The sequence below is a fragment of the Scyliorhinus torazame genome, chromosome 1 (genome assembly GCF_047496885.1).
Source record: "Scyliorhinus torazame isolate Kashiwa2021f chromosome 1, sScyTor2.1, whole genome shotgun sequence".
NCBI lineage: Eukaryota > Metazoa > Chordata > Chondrichthyes > Carcharhiniformes > Scyliorhinidae > Scyliorhinus > Scyliorhinus torazame.
In genome coordinates this window covers 263,090,784-263,103,290 of record NC_092707.1, presented here as the reverse complement: position 1 = coordinate 263,103,290, position 12,507 = coordinate 263,090,784, and the positions used below count along the sequence as shown (strand labels likewise).

The window sequence follows — 12,507 nt, the reverse complement described above, 5'->3', positions numbered from 1 at the left end:
AGAAGGCAGAGTTAAAGGAGCTAGAAGAGAAATTGAATACTCTTAAAACCTACCTCTTTGAACTTTTGGTCTGCTGTCCGAATGTCTCTATCAGACTTGGAATCTACCTTTGCTAATGTTCATGTGAAATGTCTGGGGATACTTTACTGTATTAGCGGCATTATATAAATGCACGTTGTTGTTTATAACTGGGGTCATCGAGTTTGATTTTCCTTGCTATTCTTTTTTCCAACTAGACTTGTCGGCATAATGTTTTCAAAAGATCATAATTCCTCAGTTTTAACTAGGTTCATGTACATTTATGACTTGTGTTGTATCATGTCCTGTTGCAAGAATTAAGGGATTCATGTACATTTTTGGTTACAGATACATTTGTACATGGGGCAGGGGGCACCCATGATCCTGATGGCTGTCCAACAGAAATGTAACACTGGGAGAAGCATTAATTGCTTTGAAACTTCCATCTCTTTCTTGAGGGGTAACGTCACCTTAGAACGTTGCTGGCTAATCGGATGGCCAGCAGCTCTGCAGCACCAGCAGTGCCCACCAGTGGGGTGGCACGTTGGGACTAAGGCAGTCACACCATGCCAAGGAGCCCAGGTAGGTTCAGGGGTAAGGGGATGGGGAGCTAGATTCAAGAGGCTTGGGTGAGGACTAAAGACCAGGGGCTCTGTGGGCCCACAAAAGAGATCAAACTCAACCACCACCTCCTGACCCAGCAATGCTGCTAGGCTTTTTGCCCGCTACAGGCAAAGTATCAGTGGAAGTGGAATGAAGCCCTTAAGTAGTAAATAGGCCAAATGGCTGGCATGCCATCTGATGCTTCTCCTACTCCATGTAAAATTTCAGACAGGTTGGCATCCGGTTAGGTTGCGGGAGGCCTTCCACTGGATTTTATGTGGCCCCAGCCTTCGAGCTCGCTGGCAGGTGAGGTAAATACAGGCTTTAGTACCTGAAGCTACAACAAGTACTCGTTCTTTTCTAAATTCCTTTCTTGAGGTGGCGCTGGTGAGTTGCTGATCAGTCATTGAGACAGGAGGGGGTATTTGGGCATCATGGGGGTGGAATGCTAAGTTTGGACATAGCGATAGGGTGAAGGAAGCGAGGATATCTGGGATGATGGTGGGGGTTGTGGAAGGAGAGAGAGGCCACCATTGGTAGAAGGGAAGCTAAAGATGTAAAAGTGTCTGAGGAAAATCCTCCAGCTTCTCCTGACTCAAAGAATACTGGAAAAGGTACTTAATGTGGAGCTGGCAGCTCTGGCCACCCCTTTCCTGCTCAAAAGCCCTATTTGAATATATTAATTATGCCACAAAACAACCTTCGTAAAATCAGCAAAAGAGGGTTGCGCAGCAGATTAGGTCATGTCTCATACATTGGATGGTTTAAATCGCTGGTGTTATACACATTATAGATTCCTCTTTTAAAGATTATTATCAACAGCATGACCTGTAGGTAACATGTGTAGAATGAATTGGCTTGGTGAGGCAAAGAGTCCTTTCCTCTTTTCGGCTTAACTTTGTATACTCATGCAGAACACCTGTCTGATCAGTGTTAGAAATTTTGTGTTGCAATCACTAATTAACTTAAAACCCCTTGATATGAGTATTTAACTGCATACAATGTTTTAACTGTAAAGGAACTTAATGTGTTTCAGGTCCCATTTTTTGGTCCTCTCTTTGACGGAGCCATTGTGAATGAAAAACTTCTGCCAAGTCTTGTCCGTGCCACAGGCATTAATGCCAGTCGAGCTGTGAAGTCGTTCATACCCCTCTACCAGAGCTTGTATCCTTTTTCTTCTGATACAGTATGGTCTTCAGAAAAGCTTTGTTTATTTCTATAAAATTATTTGGTTCACTTTGCTGGCCAGGTAATGACATTCCTGTTAGAATGATGGCCTCTGACATATGGCTACTTAGTCATTCCTTAATCTATATCAACTGACCAAATTGGACATTTTTGTTTGTAAAACTTCAGATACTTCGTCCAGTTTATTATTGAATGTTTTACCCAGGTGCCCTTATTTGCAAGGTGAACAAAGGGCAAAGTTCACAATTCTATCAAGTTTATTATCAAACACAGTAAAAACAGTTACTCCCCCTTAAATTATCCCAACTTCAATAATCCCAAGATTCTTAATACTACCCATACCAATGAACTCAGTCGAGCTGCGAGTCCAATTCTCTGAATTTCCGTTGTCTCAGTGCATCTGTCTGCGAAGGTGGGTCTTGCACGTTGCTTCCTTCCGTTCTCTGATCCGCCATTGAATCTTCTCTGCTGAGTCTTCGCTAGAGAGGGTCCTGGTGGTCGATTCTTCTACCTCTCCACGCCTTTCTAGAAAGTTCTCTGGCACTCAGCCAATGATATCTCAGGGGCGGGGGTCGCAACACCCAATGGAGTTGTCAATTGCAACTCTGCAGGACATCAGGAACCCACCTCTGAGGGTCCGTTTCCAGGGATACTGTCCGCACGTAACATTACTCCATATATGGTAACGGTGGGAAATCTGGGTGCCAGAAAGTCGAGCTTAATCTGGGCAATCCACAACAATCGATCCATTTGAACGGAACCAATTATCTCCTGATGTCCTGTTTACAGGGCAAGCCCAGACGCCTGACTGTCTGTCTCTGCTCAGTGTATTTGAACTTGGCTGTTCGAATTCCCATGAGGCCAGCCTGTGGGCTGACTGTGGCTCTGATTTAAAATGTCCAATTCTTAATTTAATGTGTCCAATTATATATCAGCCCTAAAATTCAGGCCATTATCCATTTTACCACAACTTAAATTATTTTGTACTTCAGGCATCATAGTCTTCACACTGATTGTGGCTTCATTCTATTGAATATTCAAATATTGGATATTAAGATCTCATTGTTGTAATTGTTAGAGGTGAAAATATTCACACCTAGGCCTGTTTGAGTAAGTAAAGAAGCAGTTTATTATTTCCGATCTGGGAGAAAGATTCGGAGACTACGCAGTCTCTCAATTCTCTTTCTCACTTGAGCTAAGGTTCGCATTTGGTTAATATACAGATTCAAGGGGCGGAATTAGTTGTATTCTCATTTACATACAATCAATCAACTATATTCGCGTCACAATCCATTACATGCAGTCAAGCAATTTTCTTAGCATCCCAGTTATCACATATATGGTTAAAGTGGGTGTTGTCTGACCCACCCCTAACTTCATACAGAAGTCATTCAAAACTAACACAAGCTATGTCCTGTCTACAGCGGGGGACCTTGAGCTTATACATTGCATTCCTTGTTCTGTGAAGCTGTTATCAGCAGCTGTTGAGATACTCCCTAGGTTCTCATGAGGTAGTTTACACAGTTTGTAACTTATTGTTCAGGAAAGTGGCTAGTTCAGCCATTTTGTGTCTTTTGTATTGCTTTAATAGCTAACAGCCATTTTGTGTCCTTTCTGATATTAACAAGCATTGTGTATACACTATCTATTTCTACAAATTGCCTCTTCTAAACAGACATCTAAGCCAATGAATACCTTTTGTCTCAGCAGAAGTATGCAAAAGTAATATAGGAGCAAAAATGTAGTTACAGAGCCACCTATAATTTATATCATAGTCCAGTATCAGAAAATGTCCCCCAACATAATCAATTCGATTGTTTGCTCTTTTGCTGATGGTACATTTATATTTCTGTTATAATAAAGTCAGTATTGTTTATATTATAAAATTGACTAGTAGAAAAAGTTTGGAGGTGGCACTGGGTCTGTATCATTCACATATCATGGAGTTCAGCAACAATATCACACACCTATGATTGTTCTGAAACTGCAACTTAATTTATAATACCCAGTTTTTGTCTTGAACACTCTTTTGGTCAGTTTAAGGAATTGTTGCATTTATTTGGTGGGTAGTGCCTGGGTACATTCAGTATCCAAATTTTACAGTCAAATTTTAAAATACATTGAAACCTCTCCAGCCTGGGGATCTATTGTTTGCAAATGCAAGTTATCCAGAAACAATATTATCATCAGAATGTCACCATTCCGTCATCAGAATCATTTTAGGACAGTACTTTGGCTGTGGAAAGATATTTAGGAGAAAAACATTTTTATTACTGCTTTATAATGTTTTATCACTTTTATATAAAAAGTAAGTAGTCTGCACTGTGAGTGGTTATTTGGCTGAGTGAGAGTGCATTTTGGAGTTGGGTAAAATCTGGAAGTTAGATGGAACTGGGAGAAGGCGAAACTGGCAGCTGAGGCTACAAGGGAGAGAAGTGACTGGTAAGTCTCCAGGGAGCAGAGTCGGAGAGAGGAGTTCCAGACACCGCAGGGGAGAGGAGAACAGCTGACCAGTAAACAAACAGAGAGCAGCTCAGGAAGGTAAGGAAATTTAAATTCTGAGCAGGGATCTGAGACCTTCAATTTCAGCAGTGGAGAGAACAGCTGGCCGGTAATTAAATAGATTGCGACTCGGGAAGTTAAGGAGGTACTGTCTCTCTCACTCTCACTCACTCTCTCTCCCTCTCTCTCTGTCTCGCTCTCTCTCTCCTTCACTCTCTCTCTGTCTCTCTCACTCTCTCTGTCTCTGTCTCTCTCACTCTCTCTCTGTCTCTCTCACTCTCTCCGTCTCTCTCACTCTCTCCGTCTCTCTCTCTCTCACTCTCCGATTCTCTCTCTCACTCTCTCCGTCACTCTCACTCACTCTCTCTGTCTCTCTCACTCACTCTCTCTGTCTCTCTCCCTCTGTCTCTCTCACTCTCTCTCTCACTCTCTCTCTCACTCTCTCTCACTCTCTCTCTCTCTCTCTCTCTGTCTCTCTCTCTGTCTCTCTCCCTCTGTCTCTCTCACTCACTCTCTGTCTCTTTCACTCACTCACCCTCTCTGTCTCTCTCTCTGTCTCTCTCCCTCTCTGTCTCTCTCTCTCTCTCTCTCTCACTCTCTCTGTCTCTCTCACTAAACTGACAGCGTTCCAACTGGGGAAAAAAATCAAAGGACATCACAGGAAGGCTGTGATTTGATTGGCTAATAAGGAAACTGTTAAATTTGAAAACCCACTTTATTACAGTTTATAAACAGTTTATATACAGTTTATATACAGTTTATTACAGCTTTCAGACAGGTAATAAGGAATGATATTTTGACAAAACAGTTGATAAAAGAAAAAATTAAGGTTTTAAAAACCAAATTAAAACTAATTAAATAAAATAGACATGGAGAGTCAGATAATGTGTTGTTTCTGCCTGATGTGGGAGATGGTGGACCCCACTGTGGTTCCCAGTGAGCACATCTGTAGTAAATGTTGATTGCCTGAGAAACTCTGGCTCAGAGTTGATGAGCTGGAGTCTGAGCTTCGGACACTGCGACACATACAAGAGGGGGAGAGGTATCTGTCAGAGATTGCCAGAGCAGGGTTCTGTGGTGTCGTGGTCGCTGTTCTGAAGGCTGGGTAGTTTGCTGCAAACAATGGTTTGAGGTTGCGCGGTTGTTTGAAGGTTCAGTTTGGGGGGGGGGGGTGAAAGTGGAGTCCCACACAAGTGTTCTGGAATTAAAGAAAATAAATTACATAGGCTTGTGAACAGATCTGGCCCATATAGACTGGGCAGGAAAGCTAAATGGTAGGGCAACTGATGAGGGGCAGTTGTTTAATGAGATACTCCATTCCGCACAACTAAAATATATCCCAGTGAGGAAGAAAGATGGTAAGAGGGGAAAAAAAACATTCATGGCTTAGCAAGGAGGTCAAGGACATTATAAAGCCAAAAACTTAAGTTATATCATATTGCAAAGGCCAGTGGCAGGCTGGAAGATCGGGAAATGTTCAAACATAAACAAAGGGATACTAAAAAAGTAATAAAAAGAGCTAAGATAAATTACAGAAAAAAATAGCACAGAATATCAAAAAGGATAGCAAAAGCTTCTACAGGTACATAAAAGGGAAGAGAGTCACTAACGTGAATGTTGGCCCCTTGGAAGCTGAAACTGGTGAGTTAATAGTGGGGAACACAGCGCTGGAGATCAAGATGTGGAATCAGTCTGGGGCATAGCTGCCCTAGACTCAACATGTATGCTCGAGCCGTCAAGAATCACGTCAATGCCAGATTCATCAGTCGCATTCACAAGACAGCCCCGAACGTCACCCAAGCACAACGCATCCACGCTCTCAAGACCAACCGCAAGATCGTCATCAGCAGACAAAGGAGGGGCCACCGTCATACTGAACAGAACGGACTATCCAAAGAAGTGTACCGACAACTCAACAACCAGGAACACTACAGACAGTTACCTGCAGATCCGAGCAAAGAACACACCCGCCAACTCAACAGACTGATCAACACCTTGGATCCAGACATTCAGAGCATCCTACGTGTTCTCATCCCACGTACTCCCCGCATTGGAGATCTCTACTGCCTCCCAAAAATACACAAGGCCAACGTACAAGGCCGTCCTATCGTATCAGACAATGGGACCATGTGCGAGAATCTCTCTGGCTACATCGAGAGCATCTTGAAACTCATCGTACAAGGAACGCCCAGCTTCTGTCGCGATACGACGGACTTCATACAGAAACTCAACACCCATGGACCAGTTGAACCAGGAACATTCCTCGTCACAATGGACGTCTCAACACTCTACACCAGCATCCCCAATTACGTTGGCATTGCTGCAACAGCCTCAGTACTCAACACCAACAACTGCCAATCTCCAGATGCAATTCTACAACTCAGCCGCTTCATCCTGGATGACAACGTCTTCACCTTCGACAACTAGTTCTTCATCCAGACACACGGAACAGCCATGGGGACCAGATTCGCACCGCCATACGCTAACATCTTCATGCACACGTTTGAACACAACCTCCTCACCGCACAGGACCTTCAACCGACGTTATACACCAGATAAATTGAAGACATCTTTTTCCTTTGGACCCACGGCGAAGAATCACTGAAACGACAACACGATGACATCAATAAGTACCATCCCACCATCAGACTCACCATGGACTACTCTCCAGAATCGGTTGCATTCTTGGTCACACTCATTTCCATCAAAGACGGGTCATCTCAACACTCCGCTTTACCGCAAGCCCACGGATAACGTCACGATGCTCCACTTCTCCAGCTTCCACCCTAAGCACATTAAAGAAGCCATCCCCTGTGGACAAGCCCTCCGTACACACAGGATCTGCTCAGACGAGGAGGAACGTAACGGGCATCTACAGATGCTGAAAGATGCACTAGTACGAACTGGCACTTGACTCATCGATCGACAGTTCCAACGCGCCACAGCAAAAAACCGCACCAAGCTCCTCAGAAGACAAACACGGGACACAACTGCCAGAGTACCCTTCATCATCTAGTACTTTCCTGGAGCGGAGAAACTACGACGACATCTTCACAGTCTTCAACATGTCATCGATGAAGACTAATATCTTGCCAAGGCCATCCCCACTACTTACGTTTAAGCAACCGCGCAACCTCAAACAGACCATTGTTTGCAGAAAACTACCCAGCCTTCAGGAGAAGAGCGACGACGACCACACGACCCTGCCATGGCAACCTCTGCAAGACGTGTCAGATCATCGACATAGGTACCACCATTACACATGAGAACACCACCCATCAGGTACGCAGTACATACTTGTGCGACTCGGCCAACGTTGTCTACCTCATACGCTGCAGGAATGGATGTCCCGAGGTGTGGTACATTGGCGAGACCATGCAGGCGCTGCAACAACGGATGAACGGACATCGCACAACAATCGCCAGGCAATAATGTTCCCTTCCAGTCGGGGAACACTTCAGCAGTCAAGGGCATTCAGTCTCTGATCTTCGGGTAAGCGTTCTCCAAGGCGGCCTTCAGGACGCGTGACAACACAGAATCGCCGAGCAGAAACTGATAGCCAAGTTTCGCACACATGAGTACGGCCTCAATCAGGACCTTGGATTCATGTTGCATTACATTCACCCCCCATCATCTGGCCTGGGTTTACAAAATCCTACCAACTGTCCTGGCCTGAGACAATTCACATCTCTTTAACCTGTGATTATCCCTCTCTCCAGTCGCTCCTTCTAGACCTGTAAAGACTTGATTAACTGCAAAGACTCACATTCAAAGTATTGTCTTGCATCATTGACTTTGTCTATATATGTGTTTCTGGAACCCACCTCTTCATTCACCTGAGGAAGGAGCTACACTCCGAAAGCTAGTGATTCGAAACAAACCTGTTGGACTCTAAGACTTCTTACTGTGCCCACTGCAGTCTAATGCAGGCACCTCCACATCAACACAGAAATGGCAGAGATGTTAAATCAATACTTTGCCTCAGTTTTCACAGTTGAAGACACTAGTACCAATCCTATAGGAACGGGCAATTCAGAGATAATAGAAAGGGTGGAACTTGGAACAATCCACGTCAATAAAGAAATTGTACTCAACAAACTCTTGGGATTGAAGGCAGACAAGTCCCCCGGGCCTGATGGCCAACATCCTAGGGTGTTAAAGGAAGTGGCAGCATAGATAGTGGATCAATTGATTATGATATTCGTAACGCCCTTTTTCAAAAAGGGAGGGAGGCAGAATGTGGGAAATTACAGACCAGTTAGTTTAGCACCTGTTGTTGGAAAATTGTTGGAATCAATTATCAAGGACTTAATATCAGGACATTTGGAAAGCCAAAGCGCTATCCATCAGAGTCAGCATGGTTTTATGAAGGGCAAAGCATGTTTGACTAATTTGCTTGAGTTCTTCGAAGATGTAACAAGCAAAGTGGATAATGGGGATCTGGACTTCCGGAAGGCGTTTGAGAAGGTGCCGCACAGAAGGTTAATTCACAAGGTGAGATTGCATGGGATGAGGTGTAACTTATTAGATTGGATAGAAGACAGGACACAGAGTCGAGATAAATGGATCTTTTTCTGGATGGCAAAATGTAACCGTTGGGGTGCCACAGGCTTTGGGCCTTGGCCCCCAGATATTTACGATCTATATTAACAACTTGGATCCAGGGATAGAAGGTTCTATTGGCAAATTCACAGATGACAAAAAAATAGGTGGGTTACAGTAAATTGCAATGAGGAAATAAGAACCGTACAAATGTATATAGATAGGTTAGGAGAGTGGGCCAAAATGTGGCAGATGGAGTTTAACGTGGATAATTTTGAGGTCACTCATTTTGATCGAAAAAATGGAAAGGCAATTTATTATCTAAATGGGGAGAGACTTTGGGGTGCTCTAATACATGAGTCACAGAAAACGAGCATACAGGTGCAGCAGGTAATAAGGAAAGCAAATGGTTTAGCACACTGGGCTAAATAGCTGGCTTTTAAAGCAGACCAAGGCAGGCCAGCAGCACGGTTCAATTCCCGTACCAGCCTCCCCGAACAGGCGCTGGAAAGTGGCGACTTGGGGTTTTTCGCAGTAACTTCATTTGAAGCCTACTTGTGACAATAAGTGATTTTCATTTTCATTTTTCAAATGGAATGTTGGCATTTACAGCAAAAGGTATAAAGGTCAGGAAGTGTTGTTGCAACTATACTATGGTGAGACTGCACCTGAAGTATTGTGCACAGTTTTGGTCCCCTTATTTGAGGAAAGATGTAGTGGCACTGGAGACAGTTCAGAGGAGGTTCACTAGATTGATTCCAGAGATGAGGGGTTTGTCGTATGAGGAGAGATTGAACAGTTTAGGCCTATACTCTCTAGAGTTTAGAAGAATGAGGGGAGATCTAATTGAGCTATATAAAATGCTAAAAGGTATGGATAAAGTAGACTTGGAGATGATGCTTCCTCTTGTGGGGCATTCTAAACAAGAGGTCATAATCTTAGAATAAGATGTAGCAAATTTAAAACCGATTTGAGGAGAAACTACTTCTCCCACAGGTAGTGAATCTGTGGAATTCACTACCCCAGAGTGCAGTGGATGTAGGGACAGTGAGTAAATTTAAGGAGGAGTTAGATAGATTTTTAATTGGTGATGGGTTGAAGGGCTATGGAGAACGGGCAGGACAGTGGAGTCGAGGCCAGGATGGGATCAGCCATGATCACATTGAGGGTGTTTAGGCTCGGGAGGCTAAATTGTCTACTCCAGCTCCTAGGTCATGTGTTCTAGGGAGCAGATCCTCTGGCTGATTTTGCAATCCAGCTCTTGGTCTGTAATAATAATAAAAATAATAATAGCATTGTAGTAACAGATGAGGAACTCATCATCAATGACAGAATGGTGAAGCAAACTCGATGGGCTGAATGGCCTAATTCTGCTCCTAAATCCTATGCACTTATGAACTTATAAATGCTTGTATCTGCAGTGTTTTCTTGGTCACACACTCATGGTTAGGCATTCTAATGTAGTTCTATAATCCAGAAAATGACTTTTTTCTAAGCATTTCGGACTGGAAAGGTTGCAGTCTAATTAACGCAATGTCATCCCACAGGTCCAGAGCAATATCACCAAATATTCAAGAATTGGAGGGAGGACGAATGGGGTGGGGTAGCGATAAGTGGAAGGAAGATGTGGCACAGGAAGAAGGGATGGGATGTAGGATAATGGGGTGATATGAGGCTGGTGAAAGAAATGGGACGGTTGACATGAGAGGGAGGGAATGACATAGAATCATAGAATTTACAGTGCAGAAGGAGGCCATTCAGATCATCGAGTTTGATCTGATGATCCTATCCCCATAACCCAGTAACCCCACCCAACACTAAAGGCAATTTTGGACACTATGGGCAATTTAGCATGGCCAATCCACCTAACCTGCACATCTTTGGACTGTGGGAGGAAACTGGAGCACCCGGAGGAAACCCATGCACACACGGGGAGAACGTGCAGACTCTGCACAGACAGTGACCCAAGCCGGGGATCGAACCTGGGACCCTGGAGCTGTGAAGCAATTGTGCTATCCACAATGCTACCGTGCTGCCCTAATGGGATGGGAATTTAAAGAAGCGCTGCTACAATAAAGTTACTAATTTGAACACAAATGTTTTGTGGGTTTGAAGGTAAAGGGAGCCCAATAATGAAATTACCCTGACTAAAAGGATTGGGAGGGATGGAAGGTCAGCATCAGGTGGGAAGGTAGAGGTGTGGAGAGTGGCATGATGTGGGACGTATATAGTGAGGATGGAATAGCATGGGAGGGGTGGAATGAAGGGTGGCATAGGAAGAAGACGTGGGATGGTGGATAGAATGGGAATATGAGAGGGATGAAAGAATGGGATGGTTGTGGCATGGGAGAATAGAATGATATGGAATGGGAATTTAAAAATATACTCTTGCAAAAAAGATGCTAATTGCACTGCAGATGTTTTGTGGGTCTCTGCTCGTATGACTTTAAAAATTACTTGTTGATGCTTTAAGGGCTTGCATTTGATAGTGCGTGGTGTTTCCTGAATTGAGTGGGAATTGTTCAGTAATCCTGTTCATGGATGGAATGACAACTCAGAACAAATAAATGGTTGAAATTAACACTGCTTAGTGAAGGCAGCTTATATTGTATATTCCTGGGCTTGATTGAAGTTCAGTTGCCTGGTAATGAATTTGTGTTATCGAGCTGAAATAGTTAATGGAAAGAATAATAGGCTAATTGGACACTGCTTTGCTCGTGGAACGCTTGAGAATCATTTCATTACACTAGAGATATTCCTGAACATCTACTGACTACTTTATTGACTGTGTAATGCAATGCACTATATGAAGGACTGAGTGTGTTACACAGACTTGCCTATCAAAAAATCCAAAGGAAGAATTTAAGCACTGAGAATTAAATAACCTCTGTACAGTACACTGATGGGGCAGTTTTTGACATGTTGCTTTACTTGCAGATTAGTAGAGTTCGGTTTAAAAATAAATTCTGAATTGTATATTTTGCCCTTTTCGTAATCTGTCCGTGAATAAAACACTCCCTCATTCTGACAGTTTTATTGCTCGAACTGTAAACTTCGATTACATCTGCACTTGACAGTCAGATTAAGGAGAATTTAATCAGCAGAGGAGATTAATTTGCATCTCAATTGGAGAGAGGTGGGAGGAAAAAGATTGCACTCTGCAGCCAGCAGGTTGCAGAAGAAATCTGATAAGGCACAATGCCTACGAGCACTGAATGCTCCAGCTGAGTGGAGGACAATATCAGAGGATGTGTTACCACAGCAACCTAAAGGTTCGTTGCTCTTTGTTTAGCCTAGGGTGTGCTTTGCAGTCACTTGGTCAAAAAGACGGTGTCTACCATTGTTTAAATTATGGGGAAATAAATCTGTTTTTGTTTTTAATCAAGCATAACACCAGAGGGCTATATTTGTAAAGTATATTGCAGATCCAAGTTTGTAATAGTCAAATCAATTTTATAAATCTATACTAAATCTAATTTTCTTGAAAAAAAATTCTACCTTTGTACCATCCTAGTAGTTCTCAAATGTACAATGTAAATAAGTCTGTGTGTAAGTTATTTTTTTTAATGCTGAATCTTTATTGTTTTAGTTTCTGTGTAGTCACTATGAACGTAATGCAGGGTAGATGACTGGGAAAGGATTTTGTTTGTTCAA

The 12,507-nt window shown here is 43.2% G+C and overlaps 1 protein-coding gene across 8 annotated transcripts in view; it reads left to right on the top strand.

The window, feature by feature from the left end:
* Positions 1–12,507, top strand: part of ralgapa2 (Ral GTPase activating protein catalytic subunit alpha 2) — an 855,222-nt gene that overhangs the window by 517,013 nt on the left and 325,702 nt on the right. For all 8 annotated transcript variants that reach the window (XM_072505626.1, XM_072505670.1, XM_072505634.1 and 5 more), the window contains one exon: positions 1,658–1,785. In XM_072505626.1, coding sequence (XP_072361727.1) covers positions 1,658–1,785 — 128 coding nt within the window. The remainder of the gene's footprint in view (positions 1–1,657; positions 1,786–12,507) is intronic.